The sequence below is a fragment of the Micromesistius poutassou genome (genome assembly GCF_964030765.1).
Source record: "Micromesistius poutassou genome assembly, chromosome: 7".
In the NCBI taxonomy this organism is placed as follows: Eukaryota; Metazoa; Chordata; class Actinopteri; order Gadiformes; family Gadidae; genus Micromesistius; species Micromesistius poutassou.
In genome coordinates, this window is record NC_140277.1 from 501223 (window position 1) to 515932 (window position 14710).

At 42.9% G+C, this 14710-nt stretch overlaps 1 protein-coding gene across 1 annotated transcript; it reads right to left on the reverse strand.

The window, feature by feature from the left end:
* Positions 1-5316: 5316 nt before the first annotated feature.
* On the reverse strand, positions 5317-13348 carry perp (p53 apoptosis effector related to pmp22). Its single transcript, XM_084470357.1, has 3 exons — positions 13005-13348; positions 10754-10894; positions 5317-6333 (listed from the first exon to the last, which is right to left on the reverse strand). Exons 1-3 carry the CDS (start codon positions 13207-13209, stop codon positions 6119-6121), a joined length of 561 nt encoding a protein of 186 aa, XP_084326483.1. The 5' UTR covers positions 13210-13348; the 3' UTR covers positions 5317-6118.
* Positions 13349-14710: the final 1362 nt, after the last annotated feature.

Genomic DNA, 14710 nt, shown 5'->3' on the forward strand with positions numbered 1-14710 from the left:
AAGGATGTGGCTATTTTTCAAGATGGTTTATTTTGTCATATTCACAACAATTAAAGCAACAGCAATGAAATGTGTGAGTCTCAGGCTCCCTTCAACAATGCAATAATATTACTACTATAACTAAAATGTGTAAGAGAAACACGAAGAAGGAAAGTCACTGAAGCTTAAATAAACACAAAAGTAGTGCAAACACAAGAGAAAGTAGTATTAATATTATATATTTTTAATTTTTTTGCTTTTTCTGGAAATATTTCAAGGCCCAGTTCTAATGGTCCACAGACCGGGTCCACAGACCGGGTCCACAGACCAGGTCCGGTCCAGCGAACGGGGGTTGGGAATCGCTGGTCTAGACCCACCTGCTGGGGGCACAGAGGAGTGTCACTGGGTTCTACAGACAGTGGGCCTCATGTTTGATCTAATGTATGAATAAACCAAATCAACTGGGAGGGAAACGAGCGTTAGGCGTCAGAGTTGGCCATTGTGACTGGGCAGTGGAGACTATGACCAGCAATGGGAAAGCTTACACTATTGATGGTCTCAGGTGGGTTGCAGATTGGTGGCTTTATTAGTTGAAATCAGTTGACTCTGACACCCAGACTCAACACATGTGAGTTCAGGGGTTTATCTAATATTTTACACAAATAAGGCCTAACATAAGAGTGTTCAAACATAATACCAATTCCCTAGAAATTGGTATTCTGGATGGATAGGTCACATAAACATTTAAAGCCAAAACTTTTACAATTAGAACACCCTCTGTTCTTCATTCCTTAATGTCTGTTTGACACTTTCAATATTTGTTCATATTCTACATTCAGTCAGCTGTGGTTGTCAGCCTATTAAAAGACTGCGGGGTATATATTCTCACTACTTATATTCACACATTCAAAAACAGAATAGACAGCAGATGAGTGGGTGGAGGTTCAGTTAAGAAGGGTTATTTTATTTATCTGAAGATTCATATTATTTGTGGCATGCACTTTCAATTTGAACAATATGTGAAAGCAGGCAAATGTGTTGCTTTCCCAGGCGTGCAGCGTGTTGTCCGTTTACATTGGAACTTGAGGAAGTTCGAAATTAGCAAAGAGTGGAATCATCGACTTTGTAAAGATAACTTTTAACATTGTGACTACACACTGGAAATTTAGAGGCCCTATTAATCATCATATTCCAGTAGGCCTATTCACTTACGTAATTAGTTTTTAATCCAGTTTGCCCCGCCACACTTGTAAAGATGCTGGGAGAGGAAGTTTGCTATTTACTTTAATATTTTATGATTTCTGTAATCTATGGAATTCAATTCTCAGGCACCAAGGTTTTTATAGATTTTCATTGAACATTAGCTAGCCATTTTGGTAATATTTCTTTTTTTTTTCTTGGGCGAGATTAATAAAGGGCAGAAAAGGTATGTGGGTTAAAATCGAAATATCCATTAGGGTAATGTTACACATGAAGTTACACATGTTTAGCACAGCTAAACAATTGCAAGATAGATTTCCTACCCACCCAAATAGGGTTAGGGTTAGTATGTATTAAATAATTTGTCGAAGACAAAAACGAAAGACATTTCCTTTGTCTTATTGTTGTATTCTACATACATAAGCAAAGTAGCTGTATTGACTATTTACTTTATCATCTAACCCAACTATACATGTAGGCCTACCCCCCACCCCTCTTTCCAACCACAGCCCTACATACACTCATTTGACCCCAAACCTACACCCGAGTCGAAATGTCTGTTGTGCTGTCATGGAATATGGACATTCCCTGCGGACTGTTGGAGGGTTAAACCCTCAACATTGAATTGAATTGTGTTTGATAAATCGGTTAAAGGTATCAGAGCCCAGCACTTTTTTCCCAGAATGAGGCATATGGGTGAGATGTCAGAAGCGCGGTGAGTACCACGCGGGGAGCCTATATCTACATTATTTTGTTCCCCTTGAACAGAGTGGAAACCACCAGGGAGGCAGAAACAAAGTCCACACTACAATCATTACGCAGAACAAGAGCCAACATTGCAAGTGCCTCATTTAGATAGTAATTCTGACACACGCTCTAGTCGACCTACAGTCAGAGGTGTCGTAAAGGGGTGGCAGGTGATGACGGTGCAGGGGCCCCTGAGAGGGCCCTAGACAGAGCCCTGGAATTTAAATCATATTATCAGTACGCCATCAAATATGGCCATTTTTTTCCTAACGATTCTAAGTAAAACAAAGTGAAAATTATTTGATCTTCCGTGATGAAAAGACAAAATTTTCTGTACCCCTGCCATTCTCCAAAATGGTTTAGTCCACAATTGCGTAATGCAGTTCACTCATAGGCAGTGTTGCCAGATTGGGTGGGAAATCTGGCCCAATCTGGCAAGGCTGCTCATAGGCCTCAACTGCTACCACATAGTGGCTACACTGAAGGAAATGCATCTACAGTATATCAAGCCCCAGGAAGCCAAATAATGACAACATCCTTTTCAAAGGTGCGTTTATTAGTCAATGATAGGTTTCAAGCACATTTTGGCTAGGCCCGTTAATATGTATGTATATAAACAGTTAATTTGTTGTACAATGTAATTTGACTTTCCTCAAGCCTGACTGGTTGTTAACATATGATGATCATTTTTATATTAACATTTATCATATTTGGCGAACATTTGGTTCAAATGTAAATGAAATTGTGGATTTTTTTTAACTTTCAACTTTCAACTTTCAGCACCTATTTTTCTGATCGTTAGGGATCGATCAGAGGAATACGACGTGTTCCTTTACCTTTCGATCACGGTTTGGTATGGTGCCTTATCAAGTACCTCTAATGATAACTTAGAGGAGGTACTGTGACGCGTACCCAAAGGAGCACAGTGCAGCTTTTATAGTCGCTGATCACGGCTGCAGGGTCCACACACAATTTCAAATATTGTTGTCCGCATTATGTCACTTGGACCCAAAATGATCAGCAGCAATGGTTAAGGTTTAAAAACCCTTAAACTTTCCTTTATTTGGGTTCAGTTTCTGCAAAGATGAGGTCATGCACAATATAATAATTGCTGTGAGAATTTGGAGTTATGTGCATGTTTAATTGCAGGCTTTGTGCAACCTGCTGTCATGCAGATGCAGATACAGGGGATAGTGGTGAAGGTGAACCATTATAAAAGGTATAGTAGTAGCAATGCCAGATGTGTGCAGAATTGTCTATAAAATATTTAATGAAGTGAAATAAACATGTTTTTTTAAGATACTTTTAATAAATATATAATGGAGGAAGAAAAATAAATCCCTCTCTAGGCTCCTGCCTACAGTAACGGTGAATAGGCTACTTTATAATCTTCGATCTCTGCTAATCCACCAGAATGATTTCCTGCTTAAGCATGACCCCTAGTGGTAGTCAGCTAGAGACACACATCTGCATTATCTATTAGCCTGTAATAACGCACACATGCATTACCATGCTTGTCAGCCAGGGGGTAGCATAATCTGAAAGTGTTTTCAGCTTCAAACAAAGGCATGTATTTAATTATTTATTTCATATAAAACATATACAAAGTATGTTCATATGTTAGTGTAAGTTTTCCTTAGCATTCTTTTTCATTTATGTTTTCCCTGCCCCTGAGATATTTTGCGCAAACATGTATTGCGCTTGTGTGCAATGTGTGTATTTAGTTCTTTGTGGCAATTGGTTGATGAATATTTGCCATATCTCAAAGAATTTCAGATACTCAAAATAACCTATAAGGATTTCCCATAAATTACATTCTCCGTCTCTCTCACTCTCTTGCTGTCTCTCTCACACTCTTTCTCTCTCTCCCCCCCCTCCCTGAATTTGCCTGCTACCTTTCACCCTGGTGTCATTGCTCTCACTCCCTTTCTACCAGCCCCTCCCTTTATCCGTCATTCCCTCTCCTCGTCATTGGCTGCTGGAAGCTGAAACTGTAGCTGTCAGGGCTTGCTCAAGCGGAGGTGTTCTCACTCAGGTTTCACACAGGGCGTGGTCTGTAAGGGCGTATGCTTCATAAAAAAAATAAAGCAGGATTTAGCCTGTTTTGCAGTTTGTGTGTGTGTGTGTGTGTGTGTGTGTGTGTGTGTGTGTGTGCGTGCGTGCGTGCGTGCGTGCGTGCGTGCGTGCGTGTGTGCGTGCGTGTGTGTGTGTGTGTGCGTGCATGTGTGAAAAAAGAGAGTGGGAGAGAGAATGTGTCACTTTTTACGACCATCATCGGGTAAACTCAAGAGCACGCATTCCAAGCCCAGCACACAGCAGTCATACGGCCATTGGATGTTTTGGGTCTCCGAGAAGATCGGTAAATCGGTGGTTTGCTGGTTTTCACTCTTCTTGGCATCTCGTGTTGCGTGATGAATTATCAGCCAGGAACTCAAATGTAATCCCTCGTTAGGATTAATTTGATGACCTCACTTCACACGGACTCATCGCGGTTACAGGAAAACAGTGAGAACAAGGCTAAGCAAGCCCTGGCAGATCCAGGTTCAGTTTCCTGGAGCACCTGACGAGCAGTTTGGTCTTTCATGGAGATCTTGCTAGTTTTTTTTGTGTTCTTTATTTTCCTGTCACATTTACTCAAGAGTTGGATGTGTAAAAAAAAAAAAAGTTAATTGTATTTATGATATTGTTGATGACTTTTGAACCTTTTGCAAATCTATATATATCTTAAAGAACATATATTTTAGTTTATATGAAAATGCAACTTTTATTAGATTAAACACACAACTTCAAAAGAAACAATTTAAACTACAGCAGAAAAAACAGCTTGGTCTCAATAGAAGAATGTTGTGTTACCTATATGCATTACATCCATAACTGTACAAATGACAGCAGTAAGAATATTTTTTTTCAGTGTTCAGCAGTCAATTAAAATAGTGCTTGCTCACATGATTATATTGAACATAGCTGTACAATAAAACCAGTTAAAAAGCTACTATTTCACAATCAACAATAATTTCCTCTTGCACCATATGAATCTAAAAGCCACCACTGATCTTGCATCAGTTCTCTTTTGTAAATTAATAAAAAAAAAAACAGCTTGAATGTAGTTTTGAGTTGACTGAACAACCGTTACGTAAGAGACTCAAGAGACTTTGTTGGATCAGGAATTCCACAAGACAAGTAAAAAAACTAAAACAGTAAGGCGTCGGTATGAGAGATCATCATGTCTTACAGCTAGGTGTTAGCATCTTGACTTCCAGCAGGAATTTGAAAGCGAGAGTGTTATTAAGAGCCCAGGACAGTCCACAACATACTCCTACGTTAGTGACGACACCACATGAAATGTGCGTGCTGACCAGGGGTCTTGAAATAACCAATGAATCAAGAACGTCATGAAAACTAAATTCTTTATCCTCAAGATCACATAAAGCCATCTATTGTGTGCCTCTACATGTCTACCCATGTAATACAAAAACAATTCAAATACAGCAAATGTCAACACTCAATAGGAAGCAGGTAATGGATGAGAACACAGGAATAGTTGAAAACATCTGCTGTGACAGTACATCATTACTATGATTGCTATAGTTACATCCCGCTTTTGTATCCGTATATTTTCTGACATGTTCCCTTATTTACAGCCTGTGATGTATACACAATGCAAAATGCATTTTAGTACATGTAAGGAATTGACAAAGTTCCTATTTTTAACAATCAACACGCAGTTTGACACATGTTTTGATGATGCACAAATGCTTTTAACAGTTTGCATATGTTTCTGACAAATTCATTTAAGAAACATCGATCATCTTAAAGCTATACTTTACAAAATGACATCCTTTGTTTTTAAGTACACTTTGGTGATGTTGCATTGAGAGTTAAAAGTAAAGCGATAGTTAAAAACAAATCTACACCGAATGCATTCCAATTCTGAAAAACTGCGGGTTTTCGGTGTTAGCACAAGAAAAGACGGGAAAAAAAAAAAAGCAACACTGTATATCAAGCCTCAGGCTGAAAAGCCTCAGCCCCTGTGCAGGGCCAGGTTATTATCTAACAGAGCTTCGGGACATTCGTTAAAACATAAGTAAAGCAGGGGAAGGGAATGCTCAGTGTTAAGCTTAGCATGGCATCGTTGGTGCTCAGCGTGGTGGGAGAGCTCAGCCGATGAGAGTAACTCTTTCAGGTAAGTCTTTTAGGCGGAGGAGGAGTAGATGTATTTGGTCTTGGCCAGGCCCGTCAGCTCATCCTCGTAGCGGGGCAGGCAGCAGAAGAGGATCCCGCAGCCGACGGTGAGGATGGTGGCCCCCCAGCCGAAGCCGTACGCCCAGGTGTAGGAGTAGTCGCCCTCGAAGATCTGCTCGTTGAACTTCATTGGATAGATGATGAGCGCAATGAACTGAAGGACCACTGGATGGGAAGAGAGGAGAGAACGGTGAGTTATCGATAACGGGGAAGGAGAGAGAGTGAGAGTGAGAGAGAGAGAGAGAGAGAGAGAGCTCACACCCAGCCCTGAAGGAGTGTGTGCGGGTTTGTTTTTCTGTATTTGTGAGTGTGTGAGTGAGATCCCACAGCTCCAGCACTTCTGCTAATCCTTTTACTCAGACCCAAACAAAAGTAGCATGTTCATATATTCTGTAAATATGGCAACCTTGTTATCAATACTCAAGGTTGCAGCACTAGGTTGAACTGATCCAGGTTCAAGCTACTAAAGGGAGCGCATACGACTAGAATCACCCAATTACTCCACCCTACGTGTGCAAAATAACCCCAGCGTACAAACTAGTCCAGCTAGTTTGCTTTCACGCAAATCAGTTGGAGATGTTTGACTGCGAGTCAGGACGGTTGGAGGGCTGGAGGCCATTGAAGGGTAGCATCACTCATCAATCTGACACAGCAGCGAGAGAGAGTCACCAACGGGTCAACCACAAGCTTACTGTCTGAGCCCAATGGCTGGCAGTAGTAAGGGAAGTCACAGAGTTGCTCAACATTGATTTAAGATGTAATCAAATAAACCTGTACCAATTACTCTGCTTTTATCCTATTAGAGTAATGGTGTCTTTTCTGTGCTACTGTGGAGTTTTCAGGAAGACCAAATGAAGACAACCTGAACGTGTGTCTTCTGTAATAGAAGGTCAAACATTTCTCTGGAAACACACTAAACGACAAGATGTTTGCACATTGCAGGCCTTATCCTAGGGGAGAGCGTATATAATATTATTAATATTAATATTATTGGTGGATTTATAAAGCCTTCTAGGGAAGTTAAGTGCAGTGAGAAGTTAAAACGTTTAAACGAGTAACTATCACTCAGTACGTTTACATGCACAGCTTAATCTGATTAAAGCCATAGTTCGACTATGCTCCGCAATTGGACAACTGCAATTGTCCGGGTATACATGGCGGTGAGTAACCCGATTCATTGGCCGAAGCATATCATTCCCCGGTAAGATAGGTGGCGCTGTACCCATTTCAACTAGTGGTTATAGCGCCACCGGTTGACCTCTTTACGTCACCAGCAACAACACACAGGCGGCATTCGAGAAAGATGTTTCAGCAGACAGCTGTCAGTTCACTTCGGGTCCATATAATTTCTCTGACGCTCCATTGTTCCGACCCGTCTGTCGTATGCGGACTCCTCCGGCTGCTCTGCCGGCGGAGGAGTCCGCATACGACCAAGAGGAACAATGGAGCGTCGGAGAAATGATATGGACCCGAAGTGAACTGACAGCTGTCTGCTGAAACATCGCTTTCTCCTCCATGTTCGTTTCAATCTGGACTTCAGAGAGTCAAAGCCAAAGTTAATTGGCTCCCGCAGCCGGGACACAATTCTTATAGGGGGTAACTACATTCACCGGCTTCCTCCATCTTCTGCGCCACCTTTTAAAATAAATTGCTGTTTCTTGTTTTCCGACGGCGACAACAACAACACGACTATCGTCTCCTTCTACTTCCGGCTCACGGCCCCGGGAAAAGATCTCGAGCATGCGCAGAACGCAATTCAAGGCATAATCCAATTCGACTCCTTACATGCACGCTTAGCTCGACTAGGAATCGCATTATCTAGGGGTCTTAATGCGACTATGAGTAACCCAATTCGATTTGATTTTAGCTCGACTAAGGTGTATACATGCATCTTAATAATCCAATCATAGTTGGACTAAGCCAATAATTCGACTTTCTTGAGTGTCATGTAAACGAGTATCTGACCAAGTATTTATAAACAATAGGAGGTAGCCAACGCGGCCCCTGTTTACTTAACTGGACAGGCATGTTGCATTATAGCAGAAGGGTGTGGGAGATATATATCGCGTGCGGCCGCGACAGCAACGCCAACATTTGAACATCTGCACTGTCTGAGCGAGTCAGGCAAGGACAAAAAGCAGACGCCCTGCCAGACCCTGAGTGAATCTTCATGGTATAGTATGTCTGATTTGTGACACAGAACTTCAACCAGACTGGTGACTCATATCTTTTTCAACACTAATTGTCTGTGCGGGTGGGGCAGGGTGGGGCAGGACATTTTTTGTGTGTTGGCAAATATTTCGCAGACATGTTCCCTGATCTTGGAACAATCTATGCTATTCTGACGATTGTCAAAGACAACATATCCCAATGATTGATTGATATGAGCTTATGAATGTGGCTGAGTTATCCTCGTAAAAAAGTAAAGTAGAGTACAGTTCTACAGTTACAAACAGGGCCCCGGTATTTAAATGTTCAAAGTACAAATGCAGGAGAACAATTTAATTTGTTTCATGACTGATTATAATCCATGTTCATCAGTGATTAAGTATGAAGTATTAAAACTGATCAAGCAGCCGTGCTGTCGGTATAACATAAGATAATTGGATATAATTGGATAAAAAAGGTAGATAGTTGCACCTGTGAAAATGACTAATAACAACCACCACCAAGTCTAACACCAACTTTATGTGTATGTGAGTGTGTCTGCATGCAAGTATGTGAGTGTGTCTGCATGCAAGTGTGTGTGTGTGTGTGTGTGTGTGTGTGTGTGTGTGTGTGTGTGTGTGTGTGTGTGTGTGTGTGTGTGTGTGTGTGTGTGTGTGTGTGTGTAGCAGCTTTGTTCTGTAATCTTAAACTTGAACTAGATGAGTCAACAGACATGTGGACTATGAACTTTTTGTTTGTACCACCCCTCCTTTTCTTTCCCTCCCCTCCTCCTCCCTAGCCCAGTCTTCCCTCCCAATTCCTGTTGATCTCCCCCCCTTCCTGCCATTCTCTCTTCTCATTAGCAGTATCTAATTTCTTCAGAAATGTAGTGATGCGACCGTTTCCTCTCTCTGTGTCTCACTCTGTGTGTCACCGTTATTTGTGGATCAACTTTGTGAACTCTTTCCTCCTACTCTTGGAATACTACACCAGGGCCATGTCCCTTTACAATGTGGGAATCAGACAACCGCTGTCACAAGTCTCCAAGAGCGATCATTTTAGTCACAAATAATTATTGAATTGTTTTTATTGTTTACATACTATTGCTAAGTTGTGATATATTCCATGGTTGCAATATTTTCTTGTTTGTGTGGATGTGTGTGTGTGTGTGTGTGTGTGTGTGTGTGTGTGTGTGTGTGTGTGTGTGTGTGTGTGTGTGTGTGTGTGTGTGTGTGTGTGTGTGTGTGTGTGTATGTGTGTGTGTGTGGCCATACGTATATGTGTGTGTATGTATGTGGGCATTTGCCTGATGTATCAAACCTCATTTTAGAGGCATATCTTCTAATCGTAATTAATTCATGCTATCAAAGTGGGTATCAAGATAAGCTTTAAGGTAATTCTTTTCATTATGCAATACCATTCAAAGACGATAAACGATCATATTGCATTATGGCCCAGCACTAGAGCGCACACGCACGTGCGTGTATGTGCACGTATGTCCGTGCATGTTTCCCAGTGGACAAAATCTCTTTTCCTGGCAGCAGGGCGCTGATCAGTACTGGGTTGTGAGAGCTTGTGGGCTCAAAGAAAACCTGCCGCGTCCCAGGGCTTTGTTTACAGTTTCTATGACAACTAGCCGGGAAGATCCGTTGCTCCTAGCTTAACATCGCAGCGATAACTTTTTTTTAATCCATCCATGATTGATAAGCAGCGAATGCAGACACATATGTCCTGCATTCAATGTTTGGATTTGTGAAAGTAACTTACTGTAGAGTATACAATATGTATGTATATGTATCCAACTAATTTGGGACGGTAGAACTAATCTCATTGGGTGACATAAAAAGCAAAACATGAAAAAGCAGCATAACGACAGTAGCACTTTTCTGAAAACGTTTAAGGCCCACAGCGGCCCCACACAAGAGGGGAAACACACTGAAAAGGAAACTTTGGTGGACTGTGTTCTTTGTTTAGGTGGCCTATTGTGATGTAGAGAGAGAGTGTGTGTGTGTGTGTGTGTGTGTGTGTGTGTGTGTGTGTGTGTGTGTGTGTGTGTGTGTGTGTGTGTGTGTGTGTGTGTGTGTGCGTGCGTGCGTGCGTGCGTGCGTGCGTGCGTGCGTGCGTGCGTGCGTGCGTGCGTGCGTGCGTGCGTGCGTGCGTGCGTGCGTGCGTGCGTGCGTGCGTGCGTGCGTGCGTGCGTGCGTGCGTGCGTGCGTGCGTGCGTGCGTGCGTGCGTGCGTGCGTGCGTGCGTGCGTGCGTGCGTGCGTGCGTGCGTGCGTGCGTGCGTGCGTGCGTGCGTGAGTGCGTGCGTGCGTGCGTGCGTGCGTGCGTGCGTGCGTGCGTGCGTGCGTGCGTGCGTGCGTGCGTGCGTGCGTGCGTGCGTGCGTGCGTGCGTGCGTGCGTGCGTGCGTGCGTGCGTGCGTGCGTGTCTCTTACCAACTACGAAGAGCAGCACTCCGACTATAGGCAGAAGGGTGATGTTCAGGGTGCAGCAGAGAGCCACACAGGAGATGATGAAGGCGATGACGAGGAGGAGGAATCCAATGATCATCAGAGCAGCCACAGCCTGGGCCCAACCTGAACACACACACACACACAATAATACGGCAATTCACCATGACGTCACACTATGGTCTTCCGGGTGGCAAAAGCCGATGCGTTCTCCGTTGGCACCACTAGTAAACAAACCCTTCCACGATCGAGAGTAAATGGCTTGAATTAATGATTTTCTTCTTGCGGGGTGCTACGGGACGTCTCATTAATATATATATATATATATATATATATATATATAATATATTATATTATATTAATATAGTTTTCGTCATCGTTTCAACTTCAGATCAACAACAATGTTTTGTTGACTGTGTGACATAGTCTTTATTGTTATTTATTTATTATTATTTATTATTATTTGTGTTTACAGCCGGCTGGATGGCTTCAGAGGTCAGTGGTAGCCGCTCGCATTCTGCCACCCGGAAGTGTCGTTACGGCAATTGTTTACTAACATTCTGAAATGCCGTATTCAATGAATCATACACATAGAATGTTCAATCAATTAGAGACACAATTATACAGACACACAGAAGGCAAATATTCTGGAGAAGGATGTCCTTGGCTCATACTTTAATTATTTAAAAGGTTTCTCCGCCTCCTTTACAATGTCACTGAACATTCCAGAGGTTTATATAATTTTACGCTTTGTGAAAAATACGAAGCGAGAACGGCAGATGTTAGTGGTAAAATATCCCTTGTACTCTCTCTCTCTGTCTTGTAAGGACTGATGGGTTACAGCAGTGGTTGTCTTCTTTAATAAATGTAGGGATGTTTAACATTTTCATATGGTACGCCTTAAAATGTGAACTTGAATCTAGAGCTCCAGCCACTGAATTGAATGTGTGCCCAACTGTTCTGACTGCTACTAAATCATCTCTTACGTCAGTCATGATTTATCCACTTAAGTATGTGGTTGTTTGTTTTTGACGTTGTTATGTGAGTAGGGTGTGGGAGTGGAACATGAACGGATGTACCACCAATCGCATCAAACTTGCTCAACCTGATTTTTCTTCTTTCTTTCCCCTTTCTTTCTTACTTTCTAATAATTGTGCCGCAATCTTTAAACATTTTGAAGTCCCTTGAACATAACGAGGCAATACGGTCTTATGCTATCATTTGTGTGTGTTCTTCGATTGTATATGAATTGTGAGCATGCTCACTTTGTAAGTGCCCTTTGTGTCTACTTGTTGTTACTTGTTGTCTGTATTCTTGCTTACATCTTGCACATCTCATGTAAAAGAGGAGGGGGAGACTGAGCGAGGGAGCAATGACACCATAACTGCAGAGAGCGAGAGTCACAGTTTTTTTTTCTTCTCTGGTGAAAATATTTAGAAGAGAAAGGCTATAACTATGTCATATGCTGCATGCATATGTAAAAATGTCATCATAACACTTTTGAGTGTGTGTGTGTGTGTGTGTGTGTGTGTGTGTGTGTGTGTGTGTGTGTGTGTGTGTGTGTGTGTGTCCTAACAGCACGACCTCCAGCAAAGAGAGACCCTCCCTCACAATTGGCCTATAAATAGAGCTGGAAATGTTAACATGTCGACCTCAGAGCCAGCCATCTTGAACTAAAATCCTTAGTCCTTGCTCCTTTTCATTACGCAGTTACAACCCACACTGGTCCCTAGCCGAGAGTGGTCTGGCAGGGTTGGTGTTTCACCCACCAGCCAAACATCTCTTCCCTGTTTTCCCATACAATATGTATGGGTGACAGCTGCAATCAAAGTTGAACTGAGAGAATCAGTCCACTAAATTGTTCCCACGTACAGAAAACATGCGAGGACATGCATGGCGTATTATCCTGACAACCTGTCCGGGTTTGTTGGGAAATACTTCGGGAAGGTGAGTTCAGTTTGTCTCCAATCATTGGTAGGGGAACACGGCCTATACCTCGTCAACACCGAACCACCTATTTATTTCGAATTCGTGTAACGCACAACATTTTACAGACACCGGATTGGCTATTAGGTTTCGCGCCGTTGCCAATCTTCGTATTAAATACAGTTTGCGGTTCTTTACACCTCTGTCCTAGAGCGAACTGCGCAGCCGCAATGAGTCGTGCTGTGCTCTCTCTACGCCGTCGTGGTGACATGGCGATATCCAACACACAACACACATTTTGTGCACTTACCGTTCGTCATGAGTGATTTGCATTCCCACTGATTGTTCCTGCCACGGCACTGCTCCCACATGTTCGCGTAGTGAGACTTGGCGTCCTCGTCCTCGACCCATCCCGAAGTAGACGAGATGGCGATAATGTCGAAAATAATGGCGAAGAACAGGAGCAGGGGCATGATCCACCTGCATCGGGGGTACGCGATACCACAGCGAAACATGACCGACGGATTGGGGTGGAAAAAACCGAGAGAACAAGCAGAGTGTGTACGGCGCTCCGCGTTTTTAACCAACGCTGTGGTGTCTCTCCGTGTGTTCAATAGTCCCGTTTCACCGAGCAGATATAGGAATACGTGCCCCACCCGAGTCTGCAATTCTACCGAGTGGAAACTAAACCTGTTCGGGGACCTGTTGGGTTGGGCTGATTTTTTTTTTCAGCGGGTTGCGCTGACCTACAGCCGAAGGGCTGGAGTCAGAACTTAAGCCCAACCCATTCAGTCTCAAATTTCACTGCAGGCCATTTGGCATCTGAACTGTGTGTTTTTTGTGTTTGTTATAGGCCTTGTTAAATTAGTTGATACCTGGTGAAAGTGTGGAAGTTATTGTAGAAGTTATTGAGCAACAAGTTGGAGTGAGTTGAGAGTGAATGTGGTTTTATGTTTCTGAGGAGCCGAAATTCAGGTAGACCTAGGTCTAGTCAGGGCTATAGAGGAGGGCCAGAGAATAAAGTTAGGTTGGTAAGTGGTAAAATGGCAAATAATAATAAGATGATAAGAGTGCGTCTTTTTCTGTGTGTCTGTATGTGTTTGTGCGTGTGTCTGTGTGCCAGTGGCAGTGTCGGTGCGTATGGGAAAATAACGAGTGTTGCTGGAGGACGTTTCGAGTGCTCCCTCTTGTGGTGATGATGAATAAAATGAATGCCACAAAACGACCTCTGGTCCCCATCGTTCACTTTACTATGGAATAATTCGGACAAATGTTTGCGGCAGATTGTCTGAGGGTGTGGCCAATCCTTCTGAGGCAGGTGTTGATGATTGCTTGCAGCCTGTGTGTTGTGTGTTTTGTTGTTTGCCATGTTTCGGATCCGTACAGCATCACTTGTTTCACGTTGGAGTTGAAGATGCATATCTTATTGTTGGTGGAGATGTTTTTTGAGCTCCAGATCTTTTTGAGCATGTTAAACACCACTCTAGCCTTGTTAATTCTGCTCCTAATGTCGGCGTCTGTCCCTCCAGTGGTATCCACACTGGGACACTAGGTGGGAGCTTCTACCTCCTCTAGGGCAGTGCTGTTCAAGAAGACGTGGTTTCTGGTTTTGGAGTGGATATCCATCACTTGTATTTTTGTTATATTGGGAGTGAGACCAAGTTTTAGTTTTATATTATTTTATTTATTTATTGTTTGTGAAAGTCTGTCTGTCTTCTCTTGCATTTCTGTCCGTGTGTATGTGAAAGGAGAACTATATCATCTGCAAATTTAAGATCCTCCAGCTGCTCCCACGTTGTCCGGTGAATTCCATTTCTCTTCCCCTCAGTTGTTTCCCTCTTGTTTTCCCCCAGATAGCAAGGAGGAAGAGGAATGGTGACAGAAGACATCCTTGTTTGACACCTGTCTTGACTTCAAAGCTCCGGGAAAGCTGGCCTGCATGCATGACTCCCAAGGTGCCATTAAACATCCCCCGACAAGAACTGGAACCCCCAAGGGAAAAGGAAAAGTGGTTGC

What these genes read in the sequence shown, in the direction of transcription:
- perp (XM_084470357.1), bottom strand. Translation starts at nt 13,209, where the DNA reads ATGTTTCGCTGTGGTATCGCGTACCCCCGATGCAGGTGGATCATGCCC. An exon ending in CAAATCACTCATGACGAACG is followed by an intron (nt 10,895 to 13,004) that starts GTAAGTGCACAA and finishes GTGTGTGTTCAG; the next exon opens with GTTGGGCCCAGGCTGTGGCT. An exon ending in AGTGCTGCTCTTCGTAGTTG is followed by an intron (nt 6,334 to 10,753) that starts GTAAGAGACACG and finishes CTTCCCATCCAG; the next exon opens with TGGTCCTTCAGTTCATTGCG.